The sequence below is a fragment of the Procambarus clarkii genome, chromosome 6, assembly GCF_040958095.1.
Source record: "Procambarus clarkii isolate CNS0578487 chromosome 6, FALCON_Pclarkii_2.0, whole genome shotgun sequence".
NCBI lineage: Eukaryota > Metazoa > Arthropoda > Malacostraca > Decapoda > Cambaridae > Procambarus > Procambarus clarkii.
Window position 1 is genome coordinate 38,237,815 of NC_091155.1, and position 23,593 is coordinate 38,261,407.

The 23,593-nt window shown below is 42.0% G+C and overlaps 1 protein-coding gene across 6 annotated transcripts in view; it reads left to right on the forward strand.

Annotated features, from left to right (window-relative positions):
- Positions 1-23,593, forward strand: part of LOC123754104 (uncharacterized) — a 125,723-nt gene that overhangs the window by 17,282 nt on the left and 84,848 nt on the right. For all 6 annotated transcript variants that reach the window (XM_069308562.1, XM_069308525.1, XM_069308534.1 and 3 more), the window contains 5 exons: positions 5,379-5,581; positions 8,800-8,922; positions 14,661-14,885; positions 15,625-15,759; positions 16,995-18,662. In XM_069308562.1, the coding sequence (XP_069164663.1) occupies positions 5,379-5,581; positions 8,800-8,922; positions 14,661-14,885; positions 15,625-15,759; positions 16,995-18,662 (2,354 nt within the window). The remainder of the gene's footprint in view (positions 1-5,378; positions 5,582-8,799; positions 8,923-14,660; positions 14,886-15,624; positions 15,760-16,994; positions 18,663-23,593) is intronic.

The window sequence follows — 23,593 nt, forward strand, 5'->3', positions numbered from 1 at the left end:
TTTAAGAATCTATTTTCTTCTTCCATGGCTTTGCAATTTGTTTCCAATTGAATCTTATCCTTGCGCAAGTCTTTCACTAAACCCTCAAGACATACAACTTTGCTAAGTTTCAATTCATACAATCATCTAAGTTTCTTATCCTTCCTATTATCTTAGCATCATCAGCAAACATGTTCATATAATTCTGTATACCAACTGGTAGATCATTTACGTAGACAATAAACATCACTGGTGCAAGAACTGAACCCTGTGGTACTCCACTTGTGACATTTCTCCATTCCGATACATTGCCTCTGATTACTGCCCTCATTTTTCTATCAGTCAGGAAATTTTTCATGTGTAATTACCTAAGTGTAATTACCTAAGTGTAGTTACAGGATGAGAGCTACGCTCGTGGTGTCCCGTCTTCCCAGCACTCTTTGTCATATAACGCTTTGAAACTACTAACGGTCTTGGCCTCCACCACCTTCTCACTTAACTTGTTCCAACCGTCTACCACTCTATTTGCGAAGGTGAATTTTCTTATATTTCTTCGGCATCTGTGTTTAGCTAGTTTAAATCTATGACCTCTTGTTCTTGAAGTTCCAGGTCTCAGGAAGTCTTCCCTGTCGATTTTATCAATTCCTGTTACTATTTTGTACGTAGTGATCATATCACCTCTTTTTCTTCTGTCTTCTAGTTTTGGCATATTTAATGCTTCTAACCTCTCCTCGTAGCTCTTGCCCTTCAGTTCTGGGAGCCACTTAGTAGCATGTCTTTGCACCTTTTCCAGTTTGTTGATGTGCTTCTTAAGATATGGGCACCACACAACAGCTGCATATTCTAGCTTTGGCCTAACAAAAGTCATGAACAATTTCTTTAGTATATCGCCATCCATGTATTTAAATGCAATTCTGAAGTTAGAAAGCATTGCATAGGCTCCTTGCACAATATTCTTTATGTGGTCCTCAGGTGATAGTTTTCTATCTAGAACCACTCCTAGATCTCTTTCTTTATCAGAATTCTTTAAAGATTTCTCACATAATATATAGGTTGTGTGGGGTCTATGTTCTCCTATTCCACATTCCATAACATGACATTTATTAACATTAAATTCCATTTGCCAAGTGGTGCTCCATATACTTATTTTGTCCAGGTCTTCTTGAAGGGCATGACAATCATCTAAATTTCTTATCCTTCCTATTATCTTAGCATCATCAGCAAACATGTTCATATAATTCTGTATACCAACTGGTAGATCATTTATGTACACAATAAACATCACTGGTGCAAGAACTGAACCCTGTGGTACTCCACTTGTGACATTTCTCCATTCCGATACATTGCCTCTGATTACTGCCCTCATTTTTCTATCAGTCAGAAAATTTTTCATCCATGATAGAAGCTTACCTGTTACCCCTCCAATATTTTCCAGTTTCCAGAACAACCTCTTATGTGGAACTCTGTCGAAAGCCTTTTTTAGGTCCAGATAGATGCAGTCAACCCAGCCATCTCTTTCCTGTAATATCTCTGTGGCCCGATCATAGAAACTGAGTAAATTCGATACACAGGATCTTCCTGATCGAAAACCATACTGTCTGTCTGATATTATATCATTTCTCTCCAGGTGTTCTACCCATTTAGTTTTGATTAGCTTTTCCAATACTTTCACTATTACACTTGTCAATGATACAGGTCTATAATTGAGGGGGTCTTCCCTGCTGCCACTTTTGTAGATTGGAACTATGTTAGCCTGTTTCCACACGTCTGCTACGATTCCTGTACACAGGGATGCCTGAAAGATCAGGTGAAGTGGAATGCTGAGCTCAGATGCACATTCTCTCAGAACCCATGGTGAAACGCCATCTGGGCCAGCTGCTTTGTTCCTCCCGAGCTCCTTTAGCATATTTTCCACTTCATCTCTAGACACCTCTATCCGCTCTATGTTGTTCTCTGGAATTCTTATTGTGTCTGGTTCTCTGAAGATTTCATTTTGCACAAACACACTTTGGAACTTTTCATTTAATGTTTCACACATTTCCTTTTCATTTTCCGTGAATCTGTTTCCCATTTTCAACCTCTGGATATTATCCTTTACCTGCAATTTGTTGTTTATGAATTTGTAGAATAGGCCCGGTTCTGTTTTACATTTATCTGCTATCCCTTTTTCAAAATTTCTTTCTGCCTCTCTCCTTACTGCTGTATAATTGTTTCTCGCATCTTTGTATCGCTGGTATGTTTGGGGGTTTGGCCTCTTCCTATACTGATTCCATTTTTGTGTCTTTTGGTCTCTTGCCCTCTCACAATTTCTGTCGAACCAATCCTGTTTTCTGGTCCTGCATCTCTGTTTTGGTATGAATGTTTGTGTGCCTTCCTCGTATAGTTTTAAAAATTTGGCATACATTTCATTTACTTCCCTGCCTAGCAACAATTCTGTCCAATTACACTCATTAAAAAAATTTCGAAGTTCCCCATAGTTGCCTCTCTTTAAATCGAGTTTATCAACTGTTTCAATGTCCCCATTTTCTTCTAGATGATATCTTAAAGCATATTTAATGTCTAACAGGACGTGATCACTCTTTCCCAAGGGAGGAAGGTACTGGATGTCAAAAATCTCTTCTTCTTTCCTGGTGAATACTAGATCCAGTACTGACGGTATATCTCCTTCCCTCATTCTTGTGTCTTGCTTTATGTAATTACCTAAGTGTAATTACCTAAGTGTAGTTACAGGATGAGAGCTACGCTCGTGGTGTCCCGTCTTCCCAGCACTCTTTGTCATATAACGCTTTGAAACTACTGACGGTCTTGGCCTCCACCACCTTCTCACTTAACTTGTTCCAACCGTCTACCACTCTATTTGCGAAGGTGAATTTTCTTATATTTCTTCGGCATCTGTGTTTAGCTTGTTTAAATCTATGACCTCTTGTTCTTGAAGTGCCAGGTCTCAGGAATCCTTCCCTGTCGATTTTATCAATTCCTGTTACTATTTTGTACGTAGTGATCATATCACCTCTTTTTCTTCTGTCTTCTAGTTTTGGCATATTTAATGCTTCTAACCTCTCCTCGTAGCTCTTGCCCTTCAGTTCTGGGAGCCACTTCGTAGCATGTCTTTGCACCTTTTCCAGTTTGTTGATGTGCTTCTTAAGATATGGGCACCACACAACAGCTGCATATTCTAGCTTTGGCCTAACAAAAGTCATGAACAATTTCTTTAGTATATCGCCATCCATGTATTTAAATGCAATTCTGAAGTTAGAAAGCATAGCATAGGCTCCTTGCACAATATTCTTTATGTGGTCCTCAGGTGATAGTTTTCTATCTAGAACCACTCCTAGATCTCTTTCTTTATCAGAATTCTTTAAAGATTTCTCACATAATATATTGGTTGTGTGGGGTCTATGTTCTCCTATTCCACATTCCATAACATGACATTTATTAACATTAAATTCCATTTGCCAAGTGGTGCTCCATATACTTATTTTGTCCAGGTCTTCTTGAAGGGCATGACAGTCATCTAAATTTCTTATCCTTCCTATTATCTTAGCATCATCAGCAAACATGTTCATATAATTCTGTATACCAACTGGTAGATCATTTATGTACACAATAAACATCACTGGTGCAAGAACTGAACCCTGTGGTACTCCACTTGTGACATTTCTCCATTCCGATACATTGCCTCTGATTACTGCCCTCATTTTTCTATCAGTCAGAAAATTTTTCATCCATGATAGAAGCTTACCTGTCACCCCTCCAATATTTTCCAGTTTCCAGAACAACCTCTTATGTGGAACTCTGTCGAAAGCCTTTTTTAGGTCCAGATAGATGCAGTCAACCCAGCCATCTCTTTCCTGTAATATCTCTGTGGCTCGATCATAGAAACTGAGTAAATTCGATACACAGGATCTTCCAGATCGAAAACCATACTGTCTGTCTGATATTATATCATTTCTCTCTAGGTGTTCTACCCATTTAGTTTTGATTAGTTTTTCCAATACTTTCACTATTACACTTGTCAATGATACAGGTCTATAATTGAGGGGGTCTTCCCTGCTGCCACTTTTGTAGATTGGAACTATGTTAGCCTGTTTCCACCCGTCTGCTACGATTCCTGTACACAGGGATGCCTGAAAGATCAGGTGAAGTGGAATGCTGAGCTCAGATGCACATTCTCTCAGAACCCATGGTGAAACGCCATCTGGGCCAGCTGCTTTGTTCTTACCGAGCTCCTTGAGCATTTTTTCCACTTCGTCTCTAGACACCTCTATGTGTTCTATGTTGTTCTCTGGAATTCTTATTGTATCTGGTTCCCTAAAGATTTCATTTTGTACAAACACACTTTGGAACTTTTCGTTTAGTGTTTCACACATTTCCTTTTCATTTTCCGTGAATCTGTTTCCCATTTTCAACCTCTGGATATTATCCTTTACCTGCAATTTGTTGTTTATGAATTTGTAGAATAGGCCCGGTTCTGTTTTACATTTATCTGCTATCCCTTTTTCAAAATTTCTTTCTGCCTCTCCTTACTGCTGTATAGTTGTTTCTCGCATCTTTGTATATCTATGTATGTGTTGATACAAGAATGTCTCCAGAATGAGGTTCACAAATCTGCATGTCCAAAAGTCCTCCGTTCTTGCTTCATAGGCCTCCCAGTCTATTGCTCTAAAGTTGAAGTCCCCCAGTATCAACAGTCGTGATTTATCTTTATCTGCTTGTACAATAATATCTCTCATGACCATTATGAGGCCCTCTCGTTTGTCATCCAGTTCTTCCTTTGTCCACGTGTTGCTTGCTGGTGGGCTGTAGGCATTTACAATTATCAGGTTATCATCCTGATTCCAGACCTGCAATGCCATTATGTCAATATCTCGAGTGTTTTCAAATATTAACTCTTTTACCTTCAGGTGTTTTTTCACCAGTACAGCCACTCCTCCTCCCTTCCTAGTTTTCCTGTCACGTCTCCAAACTGAGTAGCCTCTTGGGAATATGACTTCATTTATTATATTTCCTTCAAGTTTCGTTTCTGATAATGCAACAATATCTGGGACCCTAAGCTGGATTATATCTTGCAACTCCAAAGTTTTTGACCTCACTCCATCTATGTTGGTATATACAATTTTCAGGAACATGTTCCCTTTTCCTTTGCTCTTTACTCCCCCTTCCACTACTGATCTTGTTGCTTTGTTTTTATGTACCATTTCACAAGCTTTCCAGTCCCTGTCACTTTGTAAAAAAAAGAATTTCTGTGTGTGTGTGTGTGTGTGTGTGTGTGTGTGTGTGTGTGTGTGTGTGTGTGTGTGTGTGCACGCGCACTGTTTTATTTTATATGTGTACTATTTTAATCTATTACATGAAAATTTATCCTTTAAAAAATGTTCCATTATTGATGTCATTTCCAGATAAACGAAGTGCCTGGCTCATTATTGCCGCAGATTATCAGGTCAAACAGAGCAGGAGGTATTTTAGCCAGCAGGAAAGGTGTTTCCAGTGTCGGCAGTTTGGGCATAGGAAAGAAGATTGTCCCAGAGTTCCACACTGCCATCTTTGTTCTCAAACGGACCACATTACACGGTTCACTTGCCCAGAGAATTGCTGTTTTAGGGTTAGTAATAAGAGTACAGTATATTTAATAAGTCCCAAGCCATTTTACATACAATTTCAGACATTACAATGGTGCAGAAGTCGAATTTGGTCATCTTTTGAAAATTCATTATTTCCTGTTATAATAAATTTCAGTCCAGGTTCCTAGAAAAACGTTTCCAAAGCATATAATAATCAACCGAGTCCTCTCGTCTTCCAAACTGGCACCTGTACGTCGAAAATGTCATAATATGTTGACGACAGCATCAATTACACACAGAAATCACAATTGCGTGATGCATCAAATGAACAAATCCACAAGGGCCATGATGAGGATTCGAACCTACGTCCGAGAGCATCCCAGATGCTGCCTTAATCGACCCGTCATAGATTACGACGTAGACTACGACCATGTCGTAGCTCAGTCAATTAAGGTAGCGTCTGGGATGCTCTCGGATGCAGGTTCGAATCCTCGTCACGGCCGTTGTGGACAGCATCAAATTTGGCCTTGGTAAGTTCCCTGTACCCAACTGTCTTTCCCATGGGGATTGGGTGCATCTTATGGGTCTGGAGGCAAGACAAGTGACCTGAGCTGCTACCTGGTGATATGCATGGGTACTAGCACATGGTTTGATAACATTGGGTAAAATGTAGTTTAGCTGGTATCTATCTTTAAGTAACCGTTTTATGTCCTGATGCCACATAATGCGTCATAAAACCAAAACACTCAAGAGTTCCTGATGATGCAAACGTTGTCATGCAAATTTTTGTGCAAAGTCTAATTATTAAGTATAAATATATTGATTGAGTGAATGAGTGTAACATTGGGTTGTGTGCTCACCCGAAATTCTAGTGCTACCGTATAGGCGGTTAACGTGTAATGCCATAATTAGAATCGGGGTCGTCTTGTGTTATCTAAATTGGAGTGGGTTGGGGTCCATGTCATTATTACTTCTGTTTGGTTCAGCTGTGATTTTGAGCTCTTTTTCTCCTATTGCCCTTCACTCCATGGCCCTTCTGATTGTCCTCTCACAGACACTTGGTGGCTTGATCTGCCAAGATGGTTTGTGGCTTTCTGCCACTCTTCTGTTATGGAATTTCAGGATTGCTGTGTAAACATGTGTAAAGGATGGAAGTGGTGTACATTGACATTCACATTTTCAGCTTTCTTTAACCCTTGTGTGGCGCCGGGCTATTTAGCATTTGTCACCCACAGGCGCATACCAAAAAAAAAAAAATTATTTTTTCTTCTAAACCTGTTAATTTGTGTTTACTGATCATGGGAAAAATAATAAAAAAATCGTAAGTGGCATATATTGCCCGCTATAGGGCGGGGAAGTCTGGCAAAAAACAGGCGCTGACTCAGCGTGCGTCCCAGACGGTCTGTTGCTCGCCAGCTGTCAGGCCGGAGTAGCCACAAAGATATAATTACCTAATTATTTCAATGTTTCTGATGGATTTTTTGTAGTTTTTTGCTGTAATATTATTCAATAGTGTGTAGTGTGATATATTTATATAATAAAAGGAGTGAATCATCGCTGTACTCAAAAATATGGTGTGCATATTGTTGATTCAATTATTATGTTCATCAAACAGTGAACAAATACTTTGTCAGTTATTACACTATATACACAGGTTATATATAAGTATCTGCATGTTTTGTTCACCATAACGAACCACTAAGTTGGTATTATGAGTCAAAAAGTAACGAGGAGTGACCGCCACACACCAGCCAGCCACTCGCTGCCACTCACTCCCTCAACACCTCACTCGCCCACATTCTCCTCCCACCATACTGTTTTTGCTTTTATTCACTAAATTTCTATACTGGGTGAGAGGGAGGGGTGCTTTCCTTTTCTATGAAGCTTAGGAGTTCGTGAACATATCCACAAGGGCAATGATGAGGGTTCGAACCTATGCAATATGACGCTATTGTGATTTCTCTGTGTGTTGGGAGTTCCTGTTGGTAGGCCCTCCTGGCTGTGGCCTGGATTTTGCTTGTGGTATAGCTCTGGATCCGGTTTTCATGGACTTGCACTTCATCCTTTGCATTGAAGGGTGATCAGCAAAGGTGGTTCCCCGAGGTGCCATTGTGGGTCCCCTTGTGCAGACGATGAGTCACAATAATGTGACTGAAGATATGATGACCAAACCACACACCAGAAGATGGCAAAACGACGACATTTCAGTCTGGCCTAGATCATTATCAAGTCGTACGTGGGTCCCCTTTCGCTGTCTAGGCTAAATGCCTCATTTATCCGGCTGGAGGACAATTTGTATGTCTTCCTGATTTGCATATGATGTCTATTGTGCTCTGCTTCGGTGCTCGGGTCGTCTTACCAGTTTAGGAGCGCAGATGTTCTGGTCTTACGTATGTACCTGCAGTCCCATCTCCCTCACAGACATGACTGGACTACCTGTTATTTCTGGTGTGAGTTGTGACTCTTGCATCTGGACTGACTCTGGCTGTTTTGATCGGGTATGTGTCCTGTCTTTTCTTCTGACGATGTTTTACATTTTCTGGGGATTTGGTTAATGAAGCATGTGATGGATATTAGCTCAGAAATATAGAATTGAGTGTAGCTATATCCTTCTTTATGAGCACGATTCTTGAATAATCCTATTCTCGCCCTTTTTCATCCTTCCGTTAGTTTGCTTTGGTGGTGGTGGCTTTAATTGGGATAACCATCTGCTCTGACCCTGTTATGGTGACAGTATGACCTGTTAGCATTTGATCTAACAGTATTATGCAAAGCATAACTGCCAGTCATTTTACCTGTACTTCTAGTTTTCATTGCAAGGGGAAAATTTGAGCCACAATTGCTTATTTTATGTTATCTGAGTTAGTACTCTCAGAGGTGGCCTGAATTAGGCTTGGATTTGTCTCCTATTCCTAAATACATGAGAGGACCACTTGCAAACATCCCTGTACCTTGAGGTGCTTCCGGGGCTTAGCTTCCCTGCGGCCCGGCAGTCGTCGACCAGGCCTCCTGGTAACGGCAAGGACAAAATACTGTAGAGAGAGCCCGGAAGATGATAAGAGTCCGCAGTGGTACATTTACACAACCATCTGAAAATCCCCTCCTCTTGAATGAAGTAATGCTCTTGTATGTATATATGTATGGTATGTGAAAATATATAATAAATATACCCTTAGTGCATCTCTAATATGTCATGATACTCATGATTTTGCAATTAATTAACATTTGCTGTTTTAAAACATTTATTATATTTTTTCAGTGTGGTGGAACATTCCATTATTTTTGCACGGAGACGTCAGCTTCAGTGACGTGCAGTTTGTGTGGTTATCGTGGTCATCGGCCTGAGTTGTGTCCTGACCTCTGGAGAAGATTTCATCTCACTGTAAGGAATTGTCTAAAATTGGCTATAGAAGAGGGAAAGGTTAAGGGATGTATGGGCACCGACCCACTGTACAACTTCCTCAGGCCTAATGGGGTTAAAAAGGCAGTTGAATTCAGAGTGGGGTTTATTTTTTCAATGTAAAATGCTAGTTACATCTGAAAAGAAAAGAATAATAATTGTTGCTCTACTTTTAAACTTTGAGTGATGTCTATGTGCTATTGTTTTGAGTAATTGGTTATTGTGGATTTTGGTGAATTTGATGTACAGGTATCTGCAGAGTAACTGAAGTCCATCAGCTGACTCACTCTCTCTCTCGCTGCATATTTTTGCTTGCTTAATGGTCTCCTGTTTTCAGGGACGGGAGTTTGTTAGGCATGTCGAGGTCACCCTAGGCCTACGAATGAACTTTCCCCAGGATGCAGCCTAGAACAGTCAATTAACTCCGATGTGTCTATTCACTGCTAGGTGAACAAAAGCATCAGGTGTGAAAATGTTTTCCCAATTGTCCCATCATGAGCCAGAGTCGAACTGTGAGCCAGCTACACTGATCACTGTGCCACAGCACTCGTTACTATGTCAACACTGCACAGTAATACTGAGCCATCAGGTTGTGAGCCAGCTACACTGATCACTGTACCACAGCACTCGTTACTATGTCAACACCGCACAGTAATACTGAGCCATCAAGTTGTGAGCCAGCTACACTGATCACTGTGCCACAGCACTCATTACTATGTCAACACCGCACAGTAATACTGAGCCATCAGGTTGTGAGCCAGCTACACTGATCACTGTGCCACAGCACTCGTTACTATGTCAACACTGCACAGTAATACTGAGCCATCAAGTTGTGAGCCAGCTACACTGATCACTGTGCCACAGCACTCGTTACTATGTCAACACCGCACAGTAATACTGAGCCATCAAGTTGTGAGCCAGCTACACTGATCACTGTGCCACAGCACTCATTACTATGTCAACACCGCACAGTAATACTGAGCCATCAGGTTGTGAGCCAGCTACACTGATCACTGTGCCACAGCACTCGTTACTATGTCAACACCGCACAGTAATATACATTTTCATTTGAAAATTCAATTCCTTCACCATGAAGAGCCATCTTGGCTCTTGTATTTTTGTATTTTCCTCCCTCCGTCTATGGTCTGTACCACTCATATACTGCATCAAAATGTTTGCTTCGGCCCGACTCACTTAACCTGCTACGTTGATTATTATTCTATTTTCACTTTGAGCAAATTGGGTAAAAATTTTAAGATGAACCTTCAAAAATTTGAAAACAAATCAAAAGTTGTCCGGCTTTGTATACAATGCTGATGAGACTTTTGGGGACGTCGCTCTCCATTTTATTAGTTAATTAATTTTCTCTCAAAATTAACTTAGCAATTAATTGTATCATCTTATATTTGCTGCTGGTGGAAGCCTTCATTGTTTCCTGCATTCTGAGCTGACATTGTGACAGGATGTTTAATATTTTCCTCAAAATACCAAGGAATGTGTGTGGTGGAACAGGGCAATGAACTTGCCGTAGGAGCACCATAAACAGGTGTCGAGGTTACCCTGAGCTGCAGGTTAGGGCAGCGCAGCTTCTCCCCACCAAGAGGCAGGGAAGGTTACCCTGAGCTGCAGGTTAGGGCAGCGCAGCTTCTCCCCACCAAGAGACAGGGAAGGTTACCCTGAGCTGCAGGTTAGGGCAGCATAGCTTCTCCCCACCAAGAGGCAGGGAAGGTTACCCTGAGCTGCAGGTTAGGGCAGCGCAGCTTCTCCCCACCAAGAGGCAGGGAAGGTTACCCTGAGCTGCAGGTTAGGGTAGTGCAGCTTCTCCCCAGCAAGAGGCAGGGAAGGTTACCCTGAGCTGCAGGTTAGGGCAGCGCAGCTTCTCCCCACCAAGAGGCAGGGAAGGTTACCCTGAGCTGCAGGTTAAGGCAGCGCAGCTTCTCCCCACCAAGAGACAGGGAAGGTTACCCTGAGCTGCAGGTTAGGGCAGCATAGCTTCTCCCCACCAAGAGGCAGGGAAGGTTACCCTGAGCTGCAGGTTAGGGCAGCATAGCTTCTCCCCACCAAGAGACAGGGAAGGTTACCCTAAGCTGCAGGTTAGGGTAGTGCAGCTTCTCCCCACCAAGAGGCAGGGAAGGTTACCCTGAGCTGCAGGTTAAGGCAGCGCAGCTTCTCCCCACCAAGAGGCAGGGAAGGTTACCCTGAGCTGCAGGTTAGGGTAGCGCAGCTTCTCCCCACCAAGAGGCAGGGAAGGTTACCCTGAGCTGCAGGTTAAGGCAGCGCAGCTTCTCCCCACCAAGAGGCAGGGAAGGTTACCCTGAGCTGCAGGTTAAGGCAGCGCAGCTTCTCCCCACCAAGAGGCAGGGAAGGTTACCCTGAGCTGCAGGTTAAGGCAGCGCAGCTTCTCCCCACCAAGAGGCAGGGAAGGTTACCCTGAGCTGCAGGTTAGGGTAGTGCAGCTTCTCCCCATCAAGAGGCAGGGAAGGTTACCCTGAGCTGCAGGTTAGGGCAGTGCAGCTTCTCCCCACCAAGAGGCAGGGAAGGTTACCCTGAGCTGCAGGTTAAGGCAGCGCAGCTTCTCCCCACCAAGAGGCAGGGAAGGTTACCCTGAGCTGCAGGTTAGGGTAGCACAGCTTCTCCCCATCAAGAGGCAGGGAAGGTTACCCTGAGCTGCAGGTTAGGGCAGTGCAGCTTCTCCCCATCAAGAGGCAGGGAAGGTTACCCTGAGCTGCAGGTTAGGGCAGTGCAGCTTCTCCCCATCAAGAGGCAGGGAAGGTTACCCTGAGCTGCAGGTTAGGGTAGCGCAGCTTCTCCCCATCAAGAGGCAGGGAAGGTTACCCTGAGCTGCAGGTTAGGGCAGTGCAGCTTCTCCCCAGCAAGAGGCAGGGAAGGTTACCCTGAGCTGCAGGTTAGGGCAGTGCAGCTTCTCCCCACCAAGAGGCAGGGAAGGTTACCCTGAGCTGCAGGTTAGGGCAGTGCAGCTTCTCCCCACCAAGAGGCAGGGAAGGTTACCCTCAGCTGCAGGTTAGGGTAGCGCAGCTTCTCCCCATCAAGAGGCAGGGAAGGTTACCCTGAGCTGCAGGTTAGGGCAGTGCAGCTTCTCCCCACCAAGAGGCAGGGAAGGTTACCCTGAGCTGCAGTTTAGGGGAGTGCAGCTTCTCCCCATCAAGAGGCAGGGAAGGTTACCCTGAGCTGCAGTTTAGGGGAGTGCAGCTTCTCCCCATCAAGAGGCAGGGAAGGTTACCCTGAGCTGCAGTTTAGGGGAGTGCAGCTTCTCCCCATCAAGAGGCAGGGAAGGTTACCCTGAGCTGCAGTTTAGGGGAGTGCAGCTTCTCCCCATCAAGAGGCAGGGAAGGTTACCCTCAGCTGCAGTTTAGGGGAGTGCAGCTTCTCCCCATCAAGAGGCAGGGAAGGTTACCCTGAGCTGCAGTTTAGGGGAGTGCAGCTTCTCCCCATCAAGAGGCAGGGAAGGTTACCCTCAGCTGCAGTTTAGGGGAGTGCAGCTTCTCCCCATCAAGAGGCAGGGAAGGTTACCCTGAGCTGCAGTTTAGGGGAGTGCAGCTTCTCACCGCCAATACCAATAAAAAGACAAATACCGTTGACTGGTGTGGCAATAAACCGAGACATTAAGTTTACAACAGATATGAAACTGTTGCACGTAGTAATATTGCAAAAGGGCAACACAGCAAGACAATGCAGAATTGACACGTTTCATTGTGCCGAGACTATTTCACATCTTTCCTTACTTATCTGACTGAACTGCAGAAGCACAATCCCCAATGCCAGAAGGCATTGGGGATTGGAAAACTTACAGATTTGTTTTATTGCAGCATCACTCACACTAGCAGAACATCTGCAGTATACCACAGACCCTGACCATGTGTGGCAGTATACCACAGACACTGACCATGTGTGGCAGTATACCACAGACACTGAGTACGCTTCTAACATGGATGAAAAATTTTCTGACTGATAGAAAAATGAGGGCAGTGATCAGAGGCAATGTATCGGACTGGAGAAATGTCACGAGTACCACAGGGTTCAGTTCTTGCACCAGTGATGTTTATTGTGTACATAAATGATCTACCAGTTGGTATACAGAATTATATGAACATGTTAGCTGATGATGCTAAGATAATAGGAAGGATAAGAAACTTAGATGATTGTCATGCCCTTCAAGATGACCTAGACAAAATAAATATATGGAGCACCACTTGGCAAATGGAATTTAATGTTAATAAATGCCATGTTTTGGAATGCGGAATAGGAGAACATAGACCCCACACAACCTATATATTAAGTGAGAAATCTTTAAAGAATTCTGATAAAGAAAGAGATCTAGGGGTGGTTCTAGATAGAAAACTATCACCAGAGGACCACATAAAGAATATTGTGCAAGGAGCCTATGCCACACTTTCTAACTTCAGAATTGCTTTTAAATACATGGATGGCGATATACTAACGAAATTGTTCACGACTTTTGTTAGGCTAAAGCTAGAATATGCAGCGGTTGTGTGGTGCCAATATCTTAAGAAGCACATCAACAAACTGGAAAAGGTGCAAAGACATGCTATTAAGTGGATCCCAGAACTGAAGGGCAAGAGCTACGAGGAGAGGTTAGAGGCATTAAATATGCCAAAACTGGAAGACAGAAGAAAAAGAGGTGATATGATCACTACATACAAAATAGTAACAAGAATTGATAAAATCGGTAGGGAAGACTTCCTGAGACCTGGAACTTTAAGAACAAGAGGTCATAGATATAAACTAGCTAAACACAGATGCCGAAGAAATATAAGAAAATTCACTTTCGCAAACAGAGTGGTAGATGATTGGAACAAGTTAGGGGAGAAGGTGGTGGAGGCCAAGACCGTCAGTAGTTTCAAAGCGTTATATGACAAAGAGTGCTGGGAAGACGGGACACCACGAGCGTAGCTCTCATCCTGTAACTACACTTAGGTAATTACAGACACTGACCATGTGTGGCAGTATACCACAGACATTGACTGTATGTGTCAGTATACACCACAGACACTGACCATGTGTGTCAATATGCCACAGACACCCACCCTGTCTGTCCAGCATCCTCTTGCTCTTCCGCATCTACTGTCTAAATTCACTTGAACGTTCTCTCTCTTAACCAGTTGTTCAATGTTCAATCATTCAGTATGACTAAACCATTTATGTGGGTCTGTGGACTGCTGCCAGCAACATCCTCATTGTACAAGTTATTTGCAATCAACCTTTATTAAGGTTGTTATTAAACAATGTTATGATGAAGCGTGAGCAGAACATTGTTTAATTTAGGCTTATTTTGTTTACCATTTGTGTTTTTGTTTTACTCTATTTAACTCCTGATCATTTTAAAGTGTTGCTATGTTGGTAGCTTCTTCAAGTATTAATTATGGCTCATGCTGCATCACTAAAGTGTTGCTATGTTGGTAGCTTCTTCAAGTATTAATTATGGCTCATGCTGCATCACTAAAGTGTTGCTATGTTGGTAGCTTCTTCAAGTATTAATTATGGCTCATGCTGCATCACTAAAGTGTTGTTATGTTGGTAGCTTCTTCAAGTATTAATTATGGCTCATGCTGCACCACTAAATATAAAATGGCAGGATAAAGGTCCTGGATGGAGTGAAATGTTGACACTTGTTGTTCAGGTACGAGGGTTGTTATTTGTGTATAAAATGACTATCAATACAAGCTCCATTTTCCCTCTAGACCTCGGGGACGGCTCTACGCACACCAGACAACTATGAAACTCGGCTTCCAAATGAGAGATTTTGCTTCAATTGTGGCAGAAGAGGACATTTTGGGCATGACTGTCCAGTGAAGTTTCAGAACTGTAGCTACTCGCAAGTTCCCCAGTCAGTCATTAGCTACTCTGCTCCTGTCATATCCACGAATGTATCGGCTGTTAGCAATACAGAAGGAACTCAGGCTGTGGTAAGATGATGATGAATTAATTTTGATGGCATATTTAAAACAATATTGACTATCCTTTGTTAAAATCCTTCCAAAGAAATTTTCCTCACGCATACAGTTTGTCCATTTGCCCGTATAGAATTAAAAGTAAAAATTCTGATCCCTAAAACAAATGTGTTTGTGATTTGTGTAAGGAAATACTTTCTCTGTTTTGCATCATTGTCTAATGCATTTCTATATTATGTATAGGTAGGACGCTTTTCTTTGCTAGTCCATCTTCTTCTTTGCTCTTGTAGCAGCTGCTGTGGCCTGTGACCTGATGGCAACAGCTTGGTCCTCTACGTGCAGGCGATGAGTCACAATGACGTGGCTAAAGTATGTTGACCAGACCACACACTAGAACATGAAGGGACGACGACATTTTGGTCCGTCCTGGACCATTCTCAAGTCGATTGTGGATGTCCACAATTGACTTGAGAATGGTCCAGGACGGACCGAAACATCGTCGCCCCTTCACCTTCTAGTGTGTGGTCTGGTCAACATACTTGGGCCTCTACCATTATGTGTGCCTGCCATTTCATACATTTATTTGTGCCGTTGCTGGTGGTTTATGCTGTACTGTAGTTGCATTCTGGCGGTTCATTTCACTGTTGCCTACTCCCGGAGCATTTGTTCAGTGAGGTTTGCCTGTAGTTTATATTGCTGTACCATGAGTAAAAAAGTTAGTGATATTAATTAATCTTACTTTTTACCAAAACAGAAGGGTGCATGCATGATTTCAATAAAGAAGAGACAGGTTAGAAGAGTCTTGGGACGCAAAAGGGTTACCCTTCAAGAGATACAGAGACGTTCGGGGGCAACTGTGCGAATTATCCGTAATGATAATGGTGCCGAGGTGTGTATGTTGCTTTTTCTTGAAGGAAAGATGAGTTGCATGTACTAGTAAATACCCTAGTAAATACCCTGTACTAGTAAAGTAAATACTAGAAACTATTCTGACAAGCTTTAGGGGTGTGTGTAAAATATAATATTTTAAAAGCAGAAATATAAGTTGTGATGACCAAACCATGCATCAGGAAGGTGAAGAAACGATGCCGTTTCTTCACTTACACGTTACTGAATTCTTCTTTTTCTTCACTGAAATATACCTTAGCTATATACACAAAGTGCAAGATTGCTCAACATAGGCTTGTAAACATTCAAGGTTGGAATCCTCGTCACGGCCCTTGTGGAGATGTTCGTAGGCTTGTAAAGGTATTGATACTCTACTATATTAGTTTTACTGTCATATAACTACAGTATCGGTACTAAACAAAGTAAGACTTTGCTAGTTAATATTTTATGATCAATATTGTGTGAGAATGACTAGAAATATAGTCATTTGAAAACAAAACAAAAATGATTTAGAAAGCTGTTCAGTATTGCAGTATGTAAGTAGAGCTGAGAAAAGCCGCGAAGCATTGGGAAAATATATTTTTACCACTTTAATGTTTATTGAGATTATAGGCCAGTTTTGTGTCCATTTAATATTAATATTTCAAGGAAAATTAGTGCATAGAAGAGAAAATAATGTAAAGTTGATGTAAAGACAATGAAACTGTTATGTAATGAAATAATATAAATCTGAAGAAATTTGTGTTACATGATTGAGTTTGGAATTTAGGAGGTAAAGGCTGTGGCACAAGGAGTGATAGTGGTTTGGAGCCGGTCGGCCGAGCGGACAGCACACTGGACTTGTGATCCTGTGGTCCCGGGTTCGATCCCGGGCGCCGGCGAGAAACAATGGGCAGAGTTTCTTTGACCCTATGCCCCTGTTACCTAGCAGTAAAATAGGTACCTGGGTGTTAGCTGTCACGGGCTTCTTCCTGGGGGTGGAGGCCTGGTCGAGGACCGGGCTGCGGGGACACTAAAGCCCCGAAATCATCTCGAGATAACCTCAAGGTTACTCGGGATAGTTAGTAAGTCTCTGTGACAATGGTAAGTTTGGGGGTTAGTTAGTCACTGGATTAGCTGATACAAATAGTGTGATGACATGCGGGTGTTTGATTTTGGGCCAATTTTTTAAATAATTCAATAGTAGAGTTTCGTAGAAAAATACGTTTGCATTGATATAGCTGAATTTCTTTTCAGGTGCGTATGTATGGAAGCAAGAAAGGTCGATCTGCCGCTCAAGACATGATTGAAGTCTTACTGAAACGCAAGAACGTGCAAGGACTCGAAGATTTTGTCGTGCATGTCGCTAGAATTAATGCTGCCTTAAAACCACAAAAGAAATCTGAAATAGAGCTTTCGTCCCAGTCTTTAAATGAATACAGTCGAACTCTCAGCATGAAATGGCACAAAAAATATCTTAGACAACTTGGTAAAAATAAGCTAAAAATTATAAAACAATTAAGTAAGGACATTAACCGATTAAATTGTACAAAGGATGATTTAAATTCGTCAGTTCGTCAGCTTCTCAACTTTAAAAGTTCTCTGGATAGAAAATGCGTATCTCGGATCATGGTGAGAAAAATACTAAGCTCGTTAAGGGATGTCTCTATTGCTGTTATTGGAAATGCAAAGTATGGCCCAGGACAAAATCTCCACGATAAACTTCAACAGTTGTTAAAAGATGTACAAGCGAGTAGCAGCAATGAAATTCCAGAAGAAATGTGCAGCCACATTGCACACGCACTTCAGCCAGTGTTTTCCCCGGCACTGGAGAGCATTGATGAGCTTTTGCAATATACTCAGCTATACCAGCACTCACTTCAAACAAACCAAAAAAATAAAAGAAAGAATACCAAACAGAATAAAGGTGTAAAAAAAGTTAAGCTAGGTAAGAGCGAGAGAGGAAATGTGCATCAAGGAAATGTTCCTGAAGGAATTACAGGTCAGAATGAGGAAGGGATTATGCTCACAAAGATAAAGACAAACAAAGGTAAAAATATGGCTAAAAAGAAGAGACTTACAGGACGTGCACCAGAAAATTGCTCGCCTGGAAATCAAGAAGAAGAAGAAGAAGGAAATATTAATATAATTACAGAACAAAGTGCAGAAGAAGAGGGAAAGGAAAAAACAACTAAACAAAATAGTCCAAAACAGACTATAAAAGGGGCGGCAAAACCACTCAAAGTAAAGAAGAAAACCCCTAAGAAAAATATGGGAGGACAGGCAAAAAAGAAAAGTAATGTTAAAGTAAATAAGGGTGAGAAGACAATGATGAATAATGCTACAAAACAAAATGGAAGAACGCGTGCGTCCAAAAATTGCTCGCCTGGAAATCAAGAAGAAGTAGAAGGAAATATTAATAAAATTATAGAACTACGTACAGGAGAAGAGGGAAAGGAAAAAATTACCAAACAAAATAGTCCAAAACAGACTATAAAAGGGGCGGCAAAACCACTCAAAGTAAAGAAGAAAACCCCTAAGAAAAATATGGGAGGAAAAGCAAAAAAGAAAAGTAATGTTAAACAAATTGAAGGTGAAAAGACAATGATGAATAATGCTACAAAACAAAATGGAAGAACAAGAAAAGTGAATAAAAATGGATTAAGTGCACCGGAGGAAGTGACAGGAAATGCACCTGTGGAAATGACCGGCAATGCACCTGTGGAAATGACCGGCAATGCACCTGTGGAAATGACCGGCAATGCACCTGTAAAAATGACTGGCAATGCACCTGTGGAAATGACCGACAATGCACCTGTGGAAATGACCAGCAATGCACCTATGATAAATCAATCAAGAGGAAATGCAGCAGGAGCTCCAAAGAAGAAACGGAAGAAGTGCATGTGCCGGAAACTTGGCCAGCAGGTGTGTAAGAAATGTTTAAGGAAGCGAAAATTTAGTCATGGCAAACCCAACTGGAATGCTATATTTGAGAACTAATAATAAGTTATTGCAGTTTAGTTCTTGTATGTGAAAGACAAATACAGCAGAAAATATAAATGTTAATAAAAATGTTATTTATTCAAAGCTAAAAGGGAGATAATTATATATGCAGAATATTGTATCTTTGGTTGCTGTCTTGGAGTAATGGTAAACATTTTACATAGACAATGTGTTTATTTTATGGAACCCATAAAATATCAAACTCATTAAAAGTTGTTTATATTTAAGTATAAAAATAATGTTACCCTGATGAAGTCTGTTGTTGGAGGATGACATGAAGAGCTCAACAAGAGGTTCCAGGAGGTCTACATACCAGAACCAGGTTGGTGACAAAGCAGGTGAGACGACATACTACCACAACTAACACTAAATAGACGATGGGTTCCAATAATGTGGCTGAAGATATGATGACCAAACCACACATGAAAATGGAGAAACAATGAGGTTTCGGTCCTACCAGGACCATTGTCAGGACGGACCAAACCATCGTCAATTCTCCATTTTCTGACAGTACTCCGTTTTCTGATGTGCGGTTTGGTCATCAACACTAGGTAGAAGAGGTAAAAAGACACCTGTAGGAACTGGATGTAGCAAAAGCAATATCACCAGACCAGATAGCACCCTGGTTGATACCTGGTTGATGGGGGTTCTGGGAGTTCTTCTACTCCCCAAGTCCGGCCCGAGGCCAGACTTGACTTATGAGAGTTTGGTCCACCAGGCTGTTGCTCGGAGCGGCCCGCAGGCCCACATACCCACCACAGCCTGGTTGATCCGGCACTCCTTGAAGGAAACAATCTAGTTTCCTCTTGAAGATGTCCACGGTTGTTCCTGTAATATTTCTGATGCTCGCTGGTAGGACGTTGAACAACCGTGGACCTCTGATGTTCATACAGTGTTTTCTGATTGTGCCCATGGCACCTCTGATCTTCACTTGTTCTATTCTGTATTTTCTTCCATGTCGTTCACTCCAGTACGTTATTATTTTACTGTGCAGATTTGGGACCTGTCCCTCCAGTATTTTCCATGTGTATATTATTTGGTATCTCTCTCGTCTCTTTTCTAGTGAGTACGTTTGGAGAGCTTTGAGACGATCCCAACAATTTAGGTCTAATTTAGGTCTAATTAAAACTAATAATTTAGGTTTAATTTATCTTGTCTATGCGTGCCGTATATGTTCTCTGTATTCCCTCAATTTCAGAAATCTCTCCTGCTCTGAAGGGGGAAGTGAGTACTGAGCAGTACTCAAGACAGGACAACACAAGTGATTTGAAGAGTACAACCATTGTGATGGGATCTCTGGACTTGAAGGTTCTCGTAATCCATCCTATCATTTTTCTGGCTGACGCAATACTTGCTTGGTTATGCTCCCTAAACGTTATGTCGTCGGACATCATTATTCCCAAATCCTTGACATGCTGCTTTCCTACTATGGGCAGATTCGATTGTGTTTTGTACCCTGTATCATGTTTAAGATCCTCATTTTTGCCGTATCTGAGTACCTGGAATTTATCAACATTAAACATCATGTTATTTTCCGCTGCCCAATCGAAAACTTTGTTAAGACCTGTTTGTAGTTTATCAATGTCTTCAGCAGAGGTAATTTTCATGCTGATTTTTGTATCATCTGCAAAGGATGACACGAAGCTGTGACTTGTGTTTTTGTCTATATCTGATATGAGAATAAGGAACAGCAGTGGTGCAAGGACTGTGCCTTGAGGTACAGAGCTTTTAACTGCGCTCAGACTCGATTTTACTTGATTGGCTGTTACTCTGTGTTCTGTTCGACAGGAAATTGAGTATCCAGCGTCCTACTTTACCAGTTACACCCATTGACCTCATTTTGTGTGCAATCACTCCATGGTCACGTTTGTCGAATGCCTTTGCAAAATCTGTGTATACGACATCTGCATTATGTTTTTCCTCTAATGCCTCGGTGATTTTGTCATAGTGGTCAAGTAGCTGTGAGAGGCATGATCTTCCTGCTCTAAATTCATGTTAGCCTGGATTGTGGAGGTCATTGGTTTCCATGAATCTAGTGACCTGACTCCTGATCACTCTTTCAAATACTTTTATTATGTGGGACGTTAGTGCAACTATCCTATAATTCTTTGCCAATGCTTTGCTACCACCCTTGTGTAGAGGGGCAATGTCTGCTGCTTTAAGTGCATCTGGTATCTCCCCTGTGTCCAAGCTCTTCCTCCACACTATATTGAGTGCGTGTGCTACTGGCACTTTGCATTTCTTTATAAATATTGAATTCCATGAGTCTGGACCTGGGGCTGAGTGCATAGGCAAATTGTCAATTTCTCTTTCAAAATATGCCACGCTCGTGTTGATATCAGTTATATTTACAGGTGTTTGAGTATCATTCATAAAGAAATTGTCGGAATCTTCCACTTTCATGCTGATTATCGGAGTGCTAAACATGTCTTCATACTGCTTTTTTAGAATTTCACTAATTTCTTTGTCATCCTCAGTGTATGAACCTTTACTAATACAAATAGGTCCAATACTGGCAGTGGTTTTCGCTTTTGATTTTGCATATGTGAAGAAATATTTTGGATTTTTCTTTATTTCTTGAATTGCTTTCTGTTCTAGTTGCCTTTCTTCAGTCTGATAGGAATGCTTCAGTCTCTGTTCGATTTCTTCAATCTCCCTGTTTAAATTATTTTTTCTCTGCATGGAGAGTCGTGTCTGCTTAAGCATTTCCGTTAGTTTCTTCCTCCTTTTGTAATGTCGTCTGCGTTCTCTTTATACATTGGACCTCTTTCTCGCTTTCCTCAAAGGAACATGTTTCAGACAGACTTCATATGCTTCAGACGTCAGTTTTTCTAGTCCCCGTGTAGGATTTTTATTTCTTAGAACATTTTCCCATTGAATGTTTGTAAGTTCCCTGTTTATATTCTCCCAGTCTATCCTCTTATTATTAAAATTGAATTTATTGAATAGCCCTTCTCTCTTGTTGTTTCTCTTGGGCCTACTATTGTTATTAATGTTAATTTGCACTTCAATGAGCTTGTGGTCCGAGTACGTAGTGTCTGAGACAGTAATGTCTCTGATTAGCTCCTCATTGTTCGTGAATATCAGGTCCAGCGTGTTTTCGTTCCTAGTTGGTTCTGTAATCTGCTGACTGAGCGAGAATTTGTCACAGAATCTCAGTAGTTCTCTGACCTGTGGTTGGTTATTTCCAGGTTGACTTCCTGCTATGATGTTATTGTTTACTATTCTCCATTTTAAACTTGGTAGATTGAAGTCTCCAAGGAAGATGATATCTGGTACAGGGTTTGCTAGGTTATCAAGGATATTCTCTATTGTGTGGATCTGTTCAGTGAATTCCTCAACTGTTGCATCTGGTGGTTTGTATATTAAAATAATAAGTAGATTCATATTTTCTACCTTGATTCCAAGTACCTCTACCACCTCATTGGACTGAAGGAAGTAACCTCATTGGTTACTGAAGGAAGCTGCAGGGATCTTGTGTTGCCCATTAACTATAGTGTTCAATATTTCACTTGAGATGGGAAAGCTACTAGAAATCTGGAAAAAGGCAAAATGTAGTTTCAATATTCAAGAAAGGGATAAACATGAAGCACTAATCTATAGACTAGTCATAAACATACATTCCATCTTGAGGTTATCTCGAGATGATTTCGGGGCTTAGCGTCCCGGTCCTCGTCCAGGCTTCCTTTTTGTTACACACCCCCAGGAAGCAGCTTGGAGCAGCTGTCTAACTCCCGGGGTACCTATTTACTGCTAGGTGAACAGGGATATCAGGGTGAAAAACTCTCCCCATTTGTTTCTGCCTCCCCCGGGGATCGAACCCGGAACCTCAGGACTGAATCCCGAGTGCTGTCCACTGAGCTGTCAGGGCTCCCCCAGGATGGGTAGACTGCCAGAAATAATTTTACCAGAGGGGCCACTATCTCTATAGTGGCCTTGACAGGGACAGAAAGCTGGCAGCTTGTCGAAGATCCCCACAGTTGTTCCGATGATTTCGTCAAGCCTTATTTTGAAATTCAGCAGCGTCTTTGCATTTACGCCTTTGGCGGGTAGGCTGTTCCATGTTTTACAGCTCTGTGGGTGTAAAAACATTTTTTGGTTTTCTGTCCTGCATTGTGGTTTGTTGAGCTTGAAACCTTTGCTCCTTATTTGTGTTACATCTGACCTTTCAGAGAAGTGGTCTGGATCAATATCTTCCAAATTGTTCAGTATTTTAAAAGTTTCAATGAGATGAGCCTTGTCCTGTCTGGTTTGCAGTGTTTTTAGCCATGTTCTCGGTATGAGAGTCGACTTCAGGAATGATTTTTGTTAGCCAGTGTTAAACTTTCTCCAAAGCAACTGTGTCTGAAGATGAGGTCTCGATGCTTCAAGTGGGGGTGCACCAGAGATTTGTACAGTTGTATAACCACCAGCCTAACTACTTGGGGTGGAGGGTCGAGCCACGGTCTCGCGTCATGCAGGTCGGCGTTCAATCCCCGACCGTCCACAAGTGGTTGGGCACCATTCCTTCCCCACCATCTCATCCCAAATCCTTATCCTGACCCCTTCCCAGTGCTATATAGTCAGGGTTGCTTGGCACTTTTCCCCCTGATAAGCTCCTGCATACGTTTGACATCAGGTACCTGTGTAAAAATGTCGTCAACATACCTGCAGTATATGGCAGGTTTCAAGTTCATGTCAACTAAGACCTTCTGTTTGATGGTACCCATGTAGAAGATGTCAAACGCCTCCAGGAGCTGAAGGAGGCATTCGAGCGGAATTCTGTGTTGAGTTTCACTTACTAGATGGAGAAGGATGGGAAGCTGCCCTTTCTAAATGTAACGGTCACGGAAAGGAGCGGAGGCTTCCACACT